The sequence below is a fragment of the Manis pentadactyla genome, chromosome 14 (genome assembly GCF_030020395.1).
Source record: "Manis pentadactyla isolate mManPen7 chromosome 14, mManPen7.hap1, whole genome shotgun sequence".
Classification (NCBI taxonomy): domain Eukaryota; kingdom Metazoa; phylum Chordata; class Mammalia; order Pholidota; family Manidae; genus Manis; species Manis pentadactyla.
The window spans coordinates 65,240,240-65,257,338 of NC_080032.1; the positions used below are offsets into that span (position 1 = coordinate 65,240,240).

At 45.0% G+C, this 17,099-nt stretch overlaps 2 protein-coding genes across 3 annotated transcripts; one reads left to right on the top strand and one right to left on the bottom strand.

Annotated features, from left to right (window-relative positions):
* Positions 1–644: 644 nt before the first annotated feature.
* LOC118924825 (proline-rich protein HaeIII subfamily 1-like) lies at positions 645–9,367 on the bottom strand. 2 transcript variants are annotated; one of them, XM_057492316.1, is made up of 4 exons: positions 9,060–9,367; positions 8,222–8,496; positions 7,327–7,435; positions 645–1,330 (listed from the first exon to the last, which is right to left on the bottom strand). In XM_057492316.1, the coding sequence occupies exons 1-2, from the start codon at positions 9,350–9,352 to the stop codon at positions 8,349–8,351; spliced, it is 441 nt and encodes a 146-aa protein (XP_057348299.1). In that variant the 5' UTR covers positions 9,353–9,367; the 3' UTR covers positions 645–1,330; positions 7,327–7,435; positions 8,222–8,348. The 2 variants fall into 2 exon arrangements, with proteins under 2 accessions (XP_057348299.1, XP_057348300.1); XM_057492317.1 differs by lacking the exon at positions 645–1,330 and adding an exon at positions 7,608–7,735.
* LOC118924777 (lysine-specific demethylase 4D-like) lies at positions 1,337–4,048 on the top strand. Its single transcript, XM_036909880.2, has one exon. It carries the CDS (start codon positions 2,477–2,479, stop codon positions 4,046–4,048), a length of 1,572 nt encoding a protein of 523 aa, XP_036765775.2. The 5' UTR covers positions 1,337–2,476.
* Positions 9,368–17,099: the final 7,732 nt, after the last annotated feature.

Consider the following 17,099-nt stretch of genomic DNA (forward strand, 5'->3'; position numbering starts at 1 on the left):
ATAATCTCTAATTTTATCCTAAACAACTACCAGAAGAGACCTCACTGAACAGATCACATTTTAGCTCAGCCTTGATGGGGTAGGGGAGCTGCCCATGTGTAAAGAGCATCAGGTAGGAGGAGTGCAGGCTCTTCTGAGACACAGCCAGGAATAGGAGAAAGCCAGGGGAAGGGGTGATGGTGGCCCAGATCACACAGGGACGTTCATAACATTTGGAGGACTCTAAGTAGGATGGAGTAAGCATGTCCAAAGTTTAAGGTAAAAACAGAGTATTTGTAGAGGAGAAAAACTAGGAAATTAGAAGGACCACTTGAGATCATGCTAATGAAAGAGTTTGCTGATGTATCTGTTTTTCTACCTAAAACAAGAGAATGTTTCTCTTGTTTCACTGTTAAGGATACTTGCTATTTGTTTTTACATTGAAACACTTTATCTTCCTGTAAAAATTTTTCTGAATGGTTTTCAAGTGAAGAGTTTTCAAATCATGAATGAATGTTCAGTTTTATGAAATCCTTTATTGGTACCTATAAGATGATGTTACTTTTCTTTTCCTTCATTAATATTCTGATTATATCATTAGATCTTGTGATGTTGAATCATCCTTGCATTCCTGAGATAGTCTATTTGGTCACGATGTATTATTCTTAGCATATTGCTTTATTGGTTAGATGATGTTGTATTTAGCAAGCTTTCATTTATGCTTTATTTTCTGTTGTCCTTTTCCAGTTTTGCTATAAGTATAGCCTCATCTGAGTAGCTTTACAACCTTCTCTATAGCATGAAAGATTTGTATAATCAGTTGTTTTCTTAAAAATTTGCTAGGTTCACCTATAAATGCTGTGTCTCAGGGTTTTTGGGGGGTCATATTTTGATCCAGATTCTTATTTGGGACATTTGAGCTTTCTTGTTTTTTCTTGGATCCATTTTCTGTGTTTCCTCTCTAGAAAATTGTCTTATCTGTTGAAAATGTTGATGTCAGATGCTCATAAGATTCTCTTGATTTAGAAAAATTCTCTACTATATTACTAGATCTGTGCACTGTTTAATTCCTAGTATTGTTTATTTCCACTTTCTAGCCTTTCTTATCAGTTATGCTCATGGTTTGTTGCATTTCTTAGTCTCTTCAAATGACATTTTTGGCCATCATCCTTCTGTTTTGTATGTATTATTTTTCATTCATTTCATCTTTATTCTTTCTTATTTCTTTACTCCTCCTTCTTCCATTTCCTAGCTTCTTCAATTATGTTTAGTTCATTTATTTTCATTCTTCCTTTTTCTTTTAATACAATGAAATATGTGTCTTAGTCTTCAGTGCTTCTCACTCTAAACTCTGTTGTTAAATAAACATATGGAAATTTGTGAAAATCATAACAGCCTGATGAATTATCACAATTAGCTATTCTGATGGCTGTGTAACCAGCACCAAGATTCCAAACAAAATATCAACGTTTCTTCAGAGACCCCCCTCATGTTCCCACTCACAAACTCTCTTTCTCAAAGGTAACCACTGCTCTGACTCTAACAGATTACTTTACCTCCTTCTTTATATATACTTATATAAAAAGATGAAATTTCATCTAAAATTGGAATAATGGATTTGATATTCTTTTAGGTCTGGATAATACTGCCCAATATTATGTTTGCAAAATTATCCCTATATATATGTTCATGTAATTTGCAGTGCTCTATTGTATTCCACTGTAGGACTGTACCACAATGTATTTGTCCATTCTACTGTTGATGGACATTTGGGTCGTCTCCAGTATTTCCTACTAGAAATAATATTGTTATGAGCGTTATTGGAGGTGACTTTCCATGCACAGCTGTAAAGATTACCTAGACAGGTGGTAACAGTTGAATCACAGCACCTGCGTATGTCCTACCTTACACATGCATAAGTTCAATTTTAGTAGATACTGTCCAAATAGTTTCCCAAAGTGTGATTTCCATTCCCTCTATGAGGTGTGAGAATTCCCATTGTTCTACATCAACACCACATCCTATATTGTCAATCTTGTAAAATTTTAGCCTTTCTTTGAGTGTGGGATAATATCCCATGGTGGGATCCCATGGTATTTTACTTGTACCTCCTGAATGACTTTGTCCAAACATTAATGTTCAAGCTTTTGTATTCTTTCTTCTAGGTTTTTGTTTTAAACACTGTCCTGGAGACAGTACATTTGGAACACCATACACCCAGGACTGGGTGAGTCAGGAGGCCTCAGAGAACAAACCCCAGTGCCAGCTGAGGAACGTCACAGAGTTGCACGTTCAGCCTCCTGTATCAGCTTCTGCCCAGAGGGCAGTCGGCTGGTGAATCAGCAAGCCCAAAAACATTATCAAATCATTTGCATCAAAGTCCACGGGTAGTTCTTGCTGACTCAAAGACACTCAAACTAATTTTGGAATAACAGCATTTTCCACCATCCTCATCTATCCAGACCATACCTGAAGACTTGAGAGTTTGTTCTTCGTTATGGAAGCTATGAAGTCGCAGGCAAACTGTACCCAGAACCCAAGTTGTAGAATCATGACCTTCTACCCAACTGAAGAAGAGTTTAATAATTTTGAGAAATACATTACTTATATGGAATCTCAAGGTGCACACCGAGCAGGTGTGGCCAAGATAATCCCCCCCAAGGGGTGGGAAGCCAGGAAGACCTACGATGGCATCAGTGACATCCTAATCCCCACTCCCCTCCAGCAGGCTGTCTCGGGCGGGGCTGGTGTGTTCACTCAGTACTCCAAGAAGAAGAAGGCCATGACGGTCGGGGAGTATCGCTACCTGGCGAACAGTGCTAAATATCAGGCACCACCACACTCGGATTTTGACGATTTGGAGCGAAAATTTTGGAAAACCCGGCTCTATAGTTCACCGATCTATGGCGCTGACATCAACGGCTCCTTATTTGATAAAAAAACTAAGCCGTGGAACCTCAGACACCTGGGAACCATTCAGGACCTGCTGGAGCAGGAGTGTGGGGTGGTCATCGAAGGCGTCAACACACCCTACCTGTACTTCGGCATGTGGAAGACCATGTTCGCATGGCATACGGAGGACATGGACTTGTACAGTATCAACTATGTGCACTTCGGGGAGCCCAAAACGTGGTACGCGGTGCCCCCAGAGCATGGCTGGCAACTTGAACGCCTGGCCAAGGAGCTCTTCCCGGCCAGTGCCCACAGCTGCGGGGCCTTCCTGCGGCACAAGGTGGCCCTCATGTGGCCCACTGTCCTCAGGGACAACAGGATCCCCTTCAGTCGGGTCACGCAGGAGGCTGGCGAGTTCATAGTGACATTTCCCTACGGCTACCACGCTGGCTTCAACCACGGCTTCAACTGCGCGGAGGCCATCAACTTCGCCACGCCGCGCTGGATTGATTATGGCAAAGCGGCCTCTCAGTGCAGCTGCGGGGAGGCCACGGTCAGCTTTCCAATGGATGTCTTCGTGCGCACCCTGCAGCCCGAGCGCTATGAGCTCTGGAAGTGCGGGCAGGACCAGGCAGCAGTGAACCACGTTGCGCCCGCAGCCACGGGCAGCCAGGAGCTGGGCACCAGGAAGGAGTTGTGGGCAACCAGGAGAGCCGCGCTGGGCCTCCGGGCCCTGCTGCCCCGCCGCTCACTGAGCCCTGCCAGGCAGGTGGCCGCGGGGCGAGGGGGCCACCACTGCACCCCTAGGCTGCCCACATCTCGGCGCCGCGTGTGGGCCTCTGATCCTACCTCTGCAGCTCAGGGCAGGGACGCCGTTTGTCACTCCCCAGAGCACAGCTCAGCCCTGCTGACAACCTCGGGTCCATCCGACCTGGGTCTCCACCCAACTGGCAGGCGTGGTCCTGGCCGTCGTCCTCGGGAGCAGGGGACTCAGGAGCTGACTGACCAGGCCCCGGCCAAGAAGCGCCTCTTGCTGAGCACAGCATGCGCAGCTCAGGATCCCGATGCTCAGGCCCTGTCTTCGGACGGACCCTCACTGGACAACGCTGCACCACCAAGCCCTGCGTCCCCGCATTCTGCTCAGGCTTCCAGGTGCTGCTGTGTCCCTGCACCCTAAGCCCAGGGGACGTTTTGGTAGCCCACTACTCTTATGCATGGAGGCTCCCTGAGACTGGGCACGTGAACACCTCAGAGCCTTCCCAACATGTGGTGCTGCCACGGGACCTGCTGAGTCCACAGTATTTACAACATACAGCTTATTCTTCCTCTCAGACACCGTTACCTCTTCCTACACTGATGATTTCTCTGTTATCAAAGAGGTTTCATGCACTGGATGCTTGTCTCTGCAAATGAGGCTGTACAGACACTGCCAAAGCCTGATCTGCACCTAAACCCCCATTCTCTCAGCCAGCTCTGGGTGCTGCTGCGATTTGGATGAATCCTGGACTTTGGTTCCCCTCTGATCTCTTCCCTTCCCTCTCCTTCCCACTTTCTTAGAAGACTAGGCCCTTTTGACCAGTTTGGTCTGTAGAGGCTCAGAAAATAATTATGTTTCTGAGTCACTGGTGCCTTTAATCATCATGAATACATGCTATCATATGCATGAAGCATGGAGAAGGGAGAGTAAAAACTTAATACCATCAGAATGCATCTGAAATTAATTTCATGTGGCAGTGTACACTTAGGATATTATAGGGGAACCTCAAGGTATCCACAAGCTAAAAACCTAGAGCTGATACAGAGAAAAGAATCCAAGCAAGATACTAAAAAAAACTATACCAATCACCAAGAGAGTAATGAACAGAGAAAGACTACAAAAAAATAAAACAATTCACAAAGTGAAAATAAGGATGGAGCTATCAATAATCACTATAAATATAAGAATCTAAATGCTCTAATCAAAAGATACAGGATGACTAATTGGATGAAAAAACAAGACCATCTCTATGCTCTTAGCAAGAGATTCACTTCATTTAAGGACACAAACGGACTAAAAGTGAAGGAATGGGAAAAGATACACTATGTAAGTGAAACTAAAAAAAAAAAAAAAGAAAAGGATGAGAAGCAATACTACTATCAGACATGGGAAGACTTTAAGACAAAGGACATACAACAGAGAAGGCGTTACATAACAATAAAGCCATCAATGTAGCAAGAAGACATAGAAACTATAAGTATCTATGCACCCAACAGAGAAGTGCCTTAACATATAAAACAAATATGAACAAACATAAAGGGAGAAAAACAGTGTAATGCAATAAGAGCAGGGAATTTATAACACCCTACAGATGAACATCAAAGAATTGACCATCTATGCAGAAAATTGAAAATGAAACAGGAGCTCTGAACAAGTCATTAGACCAGATGGACTTAACCAACGTATACACAAGAATCCATCCTCAAACAAACAATACATATTTTTAAATGTGCACTTTCCAAGAGATATCACACATCAGGCAGAAACCAAATCTCAATAAACTTAAGAGTCAAATTCTATGAAGCATCTTTTCCCAACCACAGTGGAAGGTAAGCTAGTAATCAGTTACAGGAAAAAACTGGAAAAAAACACAAATACATGAAGGCAAAACAGCATGATGCTAAACAACCAATGCTGCAACAGGTACATCTAAGAGGAAAACCAAAAGTACCTGAAAACTGAATAAAGATAGAAAAAGAACAGGCAAACATCTTTAGGACACAGCAAACCCTTCTGAGACAGACATTTCTAGCAATACAGGACTACCTCCTGAAACAAGAAAAATTTCAAATAGGCAGTCTAAAATTACCTCTAAAGGCATCAGAAAAAGAACAAAGCACCAAGTGAGAAGGAAGAAAATAATAAAGGCAGGAGGATTAAATGATGTATAGTATTACAAAAATATAAAAAAAAGTTTCTTCTCCAAAGAGACAAAAATGATAAACCTCTAGTGAGACTCATTAGAAAAAGATAGAACACTCAAACACAATCAGTGCTGAAAGAGACATTAAAATATAAACTATATAAGTACAAAGGATTCAAAGACATTACTAGGAAAAATTACATGCCAATAAATTGGGCAACCTAGAAGAAATGGATAGGTTCCTAGAAACCAGCACTTTCCCAAGTCTGAAGTAGGATGAAATACAAAATCTGAAGAGACTGATCATTCATAACAAAAATGAATTGGTAATAATAAAAAAAACTCCAAAGAAAAAAGCCCACCACCAAATGACTTCACAGCTCAATTCTATGAAACATGTACAGAAAAGGGCTGCTATATGTACTCAAAAATGTGAGGAATAAAGCACTTCCAAATTCATTCTACAAGGCAAGCATTACACTGACATCAAAACCAAGAAAAAAAGAAACACTAGAAAAATAGAAAATTACAGCCCAATAGCCCTGATGAACATAGATGCAACAATATTCAACAAAACAAGCAGCTGGAATTCAAAAATGCATTGAAAGGATCACTGACCATGACCAAGTGAGATGTTTTCCAAGGAAGCAATGATGGATCAGTTATCAACAAATTACTCGATGAGATACACATTACAAAAGGAAGGGTGAAAACTCTACGATCATCTTGAAACGCAGAAAAAAGCATTTGGCAAAATTCAACATCAACTCATGATAAATATCTCTAAAAACAAAGTGGGTTGAGAGGGAACATGACTCAATATTTTAAGGAAAGATAGGACTAACCCACAGCCAAAATCATAATGGTGAAAAGCAGAAAATGTTCCCTATAGGATCAAGAACAGGACAAGGATGTCCACTCTCAACACAGTACCTCAAGTCCCAGCCACAGCAATCAGAAAGAAAAAGTCAGACAAGAAAAAGAAAAAAAGTTTCCCAAACTGGTACGGAGGAAGTAAAATTGCCATTTGCAGATGGCATGACACTCTATCTAGAAAACACTAACAAATCCAACAAAAACGATTAAAACTAAGCAATGAATTCAGTAAAACTGCAGAATACAAAATGAATATACAGAAATAAATAAAAAAACAAATTTGCAGAAAGAGAATGTAAGAAAACAATCCCACTTGTAGTTGCAGCAAAAGCAGTAAGAGATCTGGAGGATGTTTAACCAAGGATGTGAAAGAGCTGTACTCTGAAGATGCTAAGATACTGAGGCAAGAAACTGAAGGTGACACAAGTTAATGGAAAGCACCTCATACTTAAGGAATGCAAGAATTAAAATGGTTGATATTAACGTTAAAATAAAAATTAGTAGTATTGTTAAAACTACCTGCAGCTCTGGGAGGAAATTGCAAGTTGGTGCAGCCACCATGGAAAGCAGGATGGAGGTTTCTCAGGGAACAGCTGTGCTCTCTGTAATGCTATTGGGATGAACACTGGGAAGGACACTGAATGGTGGCTTGCTGAGGATGCTAAAAGGAGTTACCTACCTGCCTCGTGTGACCCTGGAGGTAGAGAGCAGCAGATGTTTGCAGAAATGGGTCAAGTAGAACTTTCATGAGTTGAGTTCAGAGAGATGAAGTTGTTCCCTGTGGAGACCTTGTAGGGAAAACAAAAATTAAGAGGGTGAACCTGACCCACTGGGCTTCTCCACTAAGAAGGGACAGTCCACTAGCAGTTTCTTTTCCGAAGCAGGGAGGGTGGGTCACAGGGGAAGCCCTGATTTGCAGGCAACCTGCCTAGTGGAAGGGGGTGGGAAGGATGCTCTCACCTGTGACTATTCATGCTCCAGGGGCCTCCCTGCTGAGCTCAATCTCCCCAGCAGCCTGCCCCAAAGTCTCCCCATCTGACTTCTCTGTTAGGCGGTTGTGGTGAGCCAGCTGCCTTCCTGAAGTTCTCCTAGTGCACAGGCACCCAGAGACACACACTGTGCCAGGCCGCACAGGGCCCTAACACACACACAACACCACACCTGCAAGAGCTACCACACACACAGACACATAGAGGGGAGCCGACACCACGCGATGTACTCACCAGGGGGCCAGGCCACTGCCACACAGCCGCAGAGACCTTGACACCCCCTCTGAACTCCTGCGCGCTGACCCGTTTGGGAAGCACAGAAGGCCCCCAGCCCCTGCGGATGCACCCTCGCAGCGCCCATGCCCGCGTACCCACGGACCGGACACCCGAACCATTACTTGCAGTCAGAGAAGCTGGCGGGCTTGGGAAGCTCCTGGATAAGACCTGGTCACCTTCCTGGCTGGGTAGTGCCTGCGCTGCCCATGGCTTTCCAACGCCCACGCACAGCTTCCCACTTTCCTCCCAGAGCCCATGCAACCCCCCCAAACTCCCTGTCAAAAAGCCAACGTGGCGGCAGCTACTTACTATGAGCTGAGGCTGCTGCAAGTTGGCGAGGCCTGCGTGAGAACGAGGGAGCCGGGTCCCTGGCAAGAGAGCCTCTGGTGGCGGCGGCAGGAGTCTGAGGGCGTCTGGCAGCGGACAGCGCTGGGGGTCAGTGAGCGCTGGCGAAGGCAGCGAAGGTCAGCGTCAGAGGGAAGAAGGCATTGGACGGCGGTGGTGGCGGCAGGTGGCAGGCACGGGTGTCAGCGGGAGGCACCGGCTGGCGGGGACAGGCGGGAGGTGGGCTCCGGGGATGGTAGCTGCGATTTGGTGAAAGGAAGCGGCGTCGGAGGCCCTTGGCTTTGGCTGGTGGGGGCTGGGCGTCGGTTGCTGGCAGACTCCGTCCCCTTACGACGTTGCCGCCCCTGCACCCCGGAACCGACACCAAAGCGACACCGCCAGCCGCCGCCAACCTCAGAGATCTCCGCGCACAGACACCCGCGCCTCCCGCAGCTGCAGACGCCACGGCCCACGATGGAGCGCAGCCCGTCCACACGGCGGCCCACTGCAGACCTCGCTCCCCGCCGCCTCGCCCCCGCCTCTGGCTGCACCACCTGCCGACGGCAGCCTCGGAGGTCCGCCCCGCGCACAGACACCCGCGCCTCCCGCAGCTGCAGACGACACGGCCCTCCGTGGAGGCAGCCCGTCCACGCGGCTGCCCGCTGCCGCTTCTCGGGGCGCACCTGCAGACGGCGAGGTGGACCTGCGCCCGGCCGCAGACCCCGCAGCGAGGCGCCCCAGCCTGCAGCCTCCCGCAGCGGACACCTTCCCCGCCCGATCCCTCCCGTACCCGATGCCGCCCGCCGCGAGGGTGGCCGCTTACCGTGAGCTGCCGCTGCGAGGAGCACAGGCCTGCGTGAGGAAGAGGGCGCCGGTCCCTGGCGAGGGAGGCCCCTGGAGCCGGCGGGAGGAGCCCGCGGTCGGTCGCTGTTGGAGGGCGCCTGGGCTTTGGCGAGCGCCGGTGGCGTCAGCGGGAGAAGGCCTTGGCAGCGGCGGGGCGAGAGGCACCGGCGGGCGCGCGCAGGCGGGAAGCTTCCTCTGCTGCTGCTTCTTCCACTTTTGGAAGATGCATGGCGGGCACCGGAAGCGGGCGGTGCCGGCCGGCGGGACGAGCATGCGCGGCGTCGGCTGCGAGCGGACCCCGCCCCCTCAGGGCGCTGCCCCGCCCCACAACAACGGAGAGCCGGCGCAGCAATCCTACCCTCCCCTCTCGGTGCAGCGTCCTTGTGAAATAAAAGGAGATGAGAAAACTGCAAGAGGAAACCGAGGAGGAGTTTATCTAGAAGATAGAGAATTAAGGGGCAGGTGCTGTGAGAGCAAAAGCGAATAACTTTTCAGATTGCATGTACGGGAATGTTTAGTAATAATCTTCAGAACTGCCATCAAGTAAATGAAATTAGGCATGGAAAAGTGATCTTGAGAAAAGTCATTTCTGGTAATTAAATAATCTTTCCTAAAATTCTTCATGAGATACCAATAAAGATAGAGAGCCCCTTCTAATTACTCATGGTTTCACACCTGTGCATCTATGAAAGCAATTCAGTTTGGCAGTGTGACCCTATGGAGTGTTAGAATATTTCAGGGTATCACTGAACTGACCCAACACAAACTCACTATCATTCCCCTCTGATGCCAGTGCCAAAGTACACATCGTCTTATGTTCTGAATCCTGGGAAAAATCATTAGTATCTGCCCAGTTCCAGAGAAAAAGCCCTTATTTTACTTGTCTCTCCCCTTAAGGGAACCTGATTATTTAATTACACTGTTTATAGATTCCATAAACTTCTTTCCAGTTCATTCAAATTGTGGCCCCCACAGTCCTGGGCTATGGTCCAGGTTGCAGACCTCTCTGACCTGCAGTACCCAAAGCTTCTAAATGCTCATTTCCCTCTCCTTTGTCTCTTAACCTTCAGTCTGTTCTTTACAATGAAATAGCCAATATGATCTTCACCATTCTATATATCTGATGGTGACGTTCTATTGCTCCAAAAAACTTCAGTGATTTCTTGCTCTTTGGGAGGAGTTCAAGGTCCCTTCACCTTGTTCTTATCTCTGAAGCTTCATACCTCACTGGTCACCACCTCAGATTGTTAACTCCTTGACATACCAAATATTTTCTCTTCTCCAGCTAGCCATGCTCTCTTCAGCTTGTGAGACAGTGTCCTCTTTGTGTAAAATGCACTTATTCTCCCCACCTCACGCCTACCTTACCTGACCTTGCTCGTGCCCATTGTTCAGGGTCCCATCCACGGTGCCATCCTTGAAAGAAGCCTCCACCGTCCTTCTCTCTCAGGTCTGATTAAGTGCCCCCTTTCTGCGTTCTGATCATTGTGGCCATGTTTAATTGTCTTCTTCACCAGACTGAAGCTCTGTAGGAACACAGGTCATGTATTTCTTATTTAGGATTGTGAAGAAACAAACAGAAGAACAAAACCCACAAAAACAACAGTGAAACTCTGTGAGGGACTCATCTAGCACTCAATAAACATTTGTTGATGTAAAATTAAACTTCATGTATTCTGCCTTTCCATGCAATAGTAAATATGCCAAATGCTAAGTTAAATGCATCTATCACTTCCCTGCTAGCCTGGGATTGGCTGAGACTTTGTTACTTGTCAGTGTGTCTCAAAACAAAATTGATCAGGCTCACTGTTGTGTGCTAGACAAATACATACTGAATGCTGGTACATAGTAGGCATTAAAGAATAATTGCTTTCCAAGGAGCAGTACAAAAGAACATTTTTTCATTAGCTTATTATTAGGAGCACAAGAATAATCAAACCTTAACAAACAAATAATATTCTTAAGTAATTTGTCAGAATACAGTATTTAATTTCCCCAGTGAAGTTGCACTTGTCAGCCCTAGGTTTCTGAGACCTCTTTATAAGATTGTATATCAACTGTACTCAATTTTAAAAAAAAGCTAAGCAGAGGGGCACTGAGTCATAAAGACTCACAAATTGAAAACTTCCTTTTGAATAGGCAAACAAATGGGCAAGACTAATACTTTCTTAAGATTTGTGAAAAACTTTCTAACATTATACACTCATATCCAATATCCCTATGTATGTATCATCTCCACAGTGATTAGTCTTTAGTAATAATGAAGGAGAATAATTTGTGTGATAACATAGATATTGAGATTAATTATAAAACTGATCAGCACAATAGCACCTGTTATCCAAGCTGGATCGGAGCAAGGAGAGAAAATATTGCTCCTACTCGCTCTTGAACTTAACCATATATTTAAGATGTTGTTAAACATTAGAAAAGCAAAGCCAACAAGTATCTTACTTTAGAAATAATACAGATCTAATCTATTACAACATAGAATATATTTAAATACGTTAAATAAGTTAAATGGTTAAATATTAATTTATCTGTAACTATTTGAGTTTTATTGCATAAAATATATTCATTTTGTTACCACATAAATATCCAAAAAGTAAGGCTATCAATATAATTCTGTTCTTCAAAAGGAAATGCTTAAAGTATTTCAATTAGCAATCTCCTAGATAACTACCTTTATAGTAAAATAAATACTGATTAATATGCTAATTTTGGCAATTAATTGATACTCAATCAACTCAGTATAGTTATTTTGTTAGACACCAGTTAAACGTACAAATTCTTTGCAAAATGTATGAATTAGGGCAATAAAGCACATTTAATGTTTTCTGTGTTGAGATAATTATATGGCAAGTGAATTAACACTCTTATTCCTTTAAGTTTATTACAATGTCATAGATATTTATAATTTTCATATGCCTCTTTTTGGATTGATCCCTTTATCATTATGTAATACCCTTCTTTGTCTGTTGCTACTTTCTTTGTTTTGAAGTCTATTTTGTCTGATAAAAGTACTGCTACTCCTGCTTTTTTCTCCCTATTATTTGCATGAAATATCTTTTATCATCCTTTCACTTTCAATCTATGCACGTCTTTAGGTCTGAAACGAGTCTCTTATAGGCAGCATATAGATGGGTCTTGTTTCTTAATACATTCTGCACTCTTCTTTTGATTAATGCATTCAGTCCATTCACATGTAAAGTAGTTATTGATAGGTATGTACTTACTGCCATTTTATTGTTTTCTGGTTGTTTTTGTAGTTTCTCTCTTAAATTCTTCTCCTTTTATTTGACAGGTTTCTTTAGTGTTATGATTGGATTTCTTTTTTGAAAAGATGTTTGTGTATCTATTATAGGCTTTAGGTTTGTTGTTACCATAAAGTTCATGGATAGTTTCCTATATATATAACCATCTATATTAAGTTGATAGTCACTCTTTTTCAAACATAGTCTAAAACTACTTTTTTTATTCTTCTTCCTCTTCCACACCTTATATATTAGATGTCATAATCAGCATGTTTTGTGTATCCCTTGACTGATCTTGTGTATAGTTGCTTTTATGACTTTTGATATTTCACACCACTCCCTTCTTGCCTGTAAAGTTTCTGCTGAGAAGTCTGCTAACAGCCTGATGGAGTTTCCCTTATAAGTTAATTTTTGTCTCTCTCTAGCTGTTTTCAATACCCTGTCTCTATCGTTTTCTCTGTCATTTCAATTATTATGTGTCTTGGTGTTGTCTTCCTGGGGTTCCTTTTGTTAGAGTTTCTCTGCACTTCCAGGACATGGGTGTCTATTTTCCTCTCCAAACTGGGGAAGTTTTCAGTTATTATTTCTTCAAAGAGATTTTCTACCCTTTGTCTCTCTCTTCTTCTGGTACCCCTATTGTGTGAATATTGGTTTTTTTCCAAGTTGCCACACAACTCTGAGTCCTCTTTTTTCTAGAGATTCTTTTGTCTATCTGTTTCTCAGCTTTATTGTGTTCCTATTCTCTAATTTCCATCTTACTGACTGTCTCTTCTACTTGCAACAATCTATTATTCCCTCCATTGAATATTTCATTTCAGTTACTGTATTCTTCAGCTCCAAGCGGCTCATTTTCAAGTCTTCTACCTCTTTTATGAAGTCTTCCCTGAGATCAGTGAACATATTTTTGACTGTTACTTTGAAATCTTTTTCAAGAAGATTGGTGATCTCCTTTTCATTTAGCCCTCTTTTTCATTGTTTTATCCTGTACTTTTGTTTGGAACATAGTCCTAGTTTTGTCACTGTTTCTGTGTTTCTTCCTTTGTATTAGATAAATCCCCTAGGCCTCCTGATCTAGGGAGTAATGTTTTACAAAGAAGGCATCCTGTAGTGCCCAGAAGCTCAAGACTCTTTACTCACCAGTGCCTGTTTCTCTGTTGCAGTAGAGCCCCAGTTGCAATTGGTGGGCTATGGGTATGGCTGCCTTTCTGCCTGTCTTCCAGCAGTGGCTGATCTCGGTCAGCAGAGGGTAGCAGCTCTCCTCAGCTGGCCCCTTCTGGGCTGAGCAGCTGTTCTTGTGCTGGAGTTGTGAGTGTGGCTGCCATCTGCCTGCCCTGCAGTGATGGCAATACTGCTGGGCTGTCTGGGTGGGCTGGGTTGGTGTGCAAGGGTTTTGGCATGGTGCTGGGCCACCAGCAAGGAGTAAGGAGCACTCAGAGCCGACAGGCACCATGGGCCGAACCACCAGCAAGGGGCTTGGAGCATGTGGGGCTCCCATGAGCCCTGACCAGTTGGGCAGAGGGGCAGTTGGGGAAAGTGTCATCTACCTGCCCTTTCCCCTGCACAGAGAACTCTGTGCAGCCCTCGCCCCACTGGCACCATTCCCACTACTGGTAAATCTTTCACACTGCCACTTCTGTGTTGGTTCTCAGCAACACTGGCAGAGAATGCCTGTCCTCCAAAAGCGGCAGGCGTCTCAGCCTCCTAGCATGCTCCAGTGCTCCCTGCTGCCCGGACCTATTAATCATGAAAACCCAGTGCAATGGGGACTTGTTTTCCCAGAGTAGATCTCCAGGGCCAGGTGTGCAGAGTTCCTGAGCACTTATTTCTTCCCCACTCTGTTCCTCTCCTTCCTGCCTATGGACTGGGATTGGGGAAAGGCTTGGGTTCTGACTGATCATGGCTCTGCCACTTTACCCTTCTCTGTGTGGTTTTCTCTTCTTCACCAGGTGTAGATGGTCTGTTCTGCTGTCTTTAGTTAATTTTCAGAGTTAGTTGTACTTTCTGTAGTTGCTTCCTCACTGCGCGTGTGGGAGGAGGTTTCCACCTTGTCTTCCTCCGCCATCTTTTTCCCCCTCTCCAACCCTATTTTTCACTAAGGCGTCCTTCTTCTTCAATGTCTTTTCTGGATTCAATAGTCCTGTTTATCCATGAAGACTCCTTTATGTCCTATTTTCACATTTGTCTTGGAATGTTAGTTATAATTAGTTGAAGGAGAGGCTGGCAGTTTATGCGATTTTGATTGGCATCAGAAATCTAATGATGTGTTTTGAAATTATCAGCGTCATTGGTGGTTTTCTGATATCCAAGGTGAATTGTGGCAATTGTAGCTAGTTCACTGATGGAACAGTTTGTTTGGTTTGGGGAAAGAATTACCAAAAGCTCAGCTATCTTTTCCTCCTGACCTTTTAATAGTCGTATAAATAGATAATAGTTTTATTAAATTTTCTTCATTTCAAAATACGTTGATCAGTCCCTGAAAGTCAATTCAGATTTTTACAGCCCCTTTCTCCTTAAATAAGAAGAATGTCAGTTTTGTCATTATGGACCATAGGACAGTTATGAAGCCCAAATGATAAAGTCCTTGTAGGGGCCGGCCTACGGCCGAGGCTGAGTCCCACTATGGCTGAACACCGCCTTTCCACTCTAGTTGACCAATGCCCTAAGGTGGCGCACGCTTCCTGGGCGCCACCCTGCCTGGTTAGGTGGCATTAGCATAAGGAAGTTGCTCCTATAGGCTTGATCACCATAGGCCAGCTTCCTTTATATAAGGCATAAGCAGGAAAGAAGCACTGACTCTCTTTCCCACTCTCTCAATCTCTGTCTCCCTCTCTCCCCTCATTCTTCTTCTCATTCGCTCCCCCCGGCTGTTGCTTCTTCTCACTCACCTTCTCCCGGCCTTCCGAGCAACAATAAAGAACTGAAGTGAACCAGGTCTGTGTACGTATCGCTGTCGTCACCGCAACAAGGGGCGAACGCGGTATCTGGTGCCGAAACCCGGGAACTTTTCTCCAACCACCCAGAGGAGAAACTAGTGGACGCAGACGCCATAGAGCTTCTTACCCTGAAGCAGTACCTGTGGACTCCGTTCGGAAGGATTGCTCGGGAAGGCGCCTCAGATGAGAAGGGTGAGTGGACCAACGAGCAAAGCAAATGTAGGAGTAGGAAAGGAGATAGCAAGCGGCTGTGGTGGGGATTTCTGTTTTGTCTGTCCGTCATAGTGTTCTTTGTTGTACTGTTTTGTTTTGTCAAAAATGTTATGAAAAGTTAGGGCGCCAGTGAAAGTTCGCGGGATAGCGACGAAGCCAGGAAAGTTCGCGGGAAAGCGACGAAGCCAGGAAAGTTCGCGGGAAAGCGACGAAGCAAGGAAAGTTCGCGGTATAGCGACGAATGCAGGTTAGCGATAAGAGTTCCCTTTACCCATAAACTTAGAAGTAGCCTTTTATCCTTTAATCGCTAACATGGGATCTGAAGAGTCTCGAATTAGAGTAGAAGAGCCTTTGAGAGCACTCCTGAGGGCCAACGGAACCTCATTAAAAACAAAAACCGCAAGGGCTTTCCTCCACACGGTGGAGAAGCATGCTCCGTGGTTCCTAGATGCAGGAAGAATCACTACCCCCGTGTGGGAAAAGTTAGGCGAGGATCTGCGCAGCGCAGATCGCAGGGAGCCGCTCCCGGCTGGGACGCTCCCCATATGGGGGCTGGTTAAGAGCTGCCTAAAGGAGAATAAACCTAGTTGTAGAGAAGCCATAAGGGAGGGAGAGGAGATTCTTGAGGAAGTGAAAGAGGAAAGAGCCTCTGCGAGAGCATCTGAAAGTGGATCTACACAGGGGGGGTCCTCTGATGAGGAAGAGGACCAAGAATTATCAGGAGAAGAGTTAGAGGCTAGGGCTGCTCAGAGAGGACATCGGCCCACATTGTACCCCTCACTGAGCCAACTGAGAATAAGCAGAGAGGAAGGAGAGACTAGCTCAGCCCCTCTCCCCAATAAGAGCAGTAAGGTAGAAGAGATTGTGTCAACCGCCCCAAATTATCCATTTTGCTCTCCAACCTATAGAGCAGAGCCACCCCTTTACCAGAGTTACTCATATTGTGGTGGCCAGGGGTGCCAAGAACAATTGGGAAAGAATAGATGGAGGGAATGGCTAACCATGGAGGGGAATGCAGCCTTCCCAGTAATAGAAGATCCAAACACCCAGCAAAGATAACATCAAGCCCTAGATTTTAAGCTTGTTAAAAGCCTTAAGGAAGCTGCCATCACCTATGGAGTGCAAGCAGCGTTCACTGTGGCCATAGTGGAGTCATTAGCCACTCAGAATCTAACACCAGATGATTGGGCTAATGTAGCCAGAGCATGCCTTACTGGAGGTCAGTACCTGCTATTCAAAACTACGTGGGCAGAGCTTTCTCAAGACACTGCCCGGCGCAATGCTGCCACAGGGAACAATCAGTGGAACCTAGAGATGCTAATGCGCACAGGACCTTACCTAGGACAGCATAATCAGATAAATTACCCGCCTGCTGTGTATATGCAAATAGCTATAGCAGCTGTCAAGGCCTGGAAAACACTCCAGGGCATTGGTGATTTACAGGGTCAATTATCTAAAGTACTCCAAGGACCAAATGAGCCTTATGCAGACTTCTTGGCAAGGTTGATGCAAACTGCAGGCCGTATATTTGGAGATGTTGACACAGCAATTCCCCTAGTAAAACAGTTGGCCTATGAGCAAGCAAATAGATGGTGCAAGGAGGCTATCAGGCCTTGGAAAAAT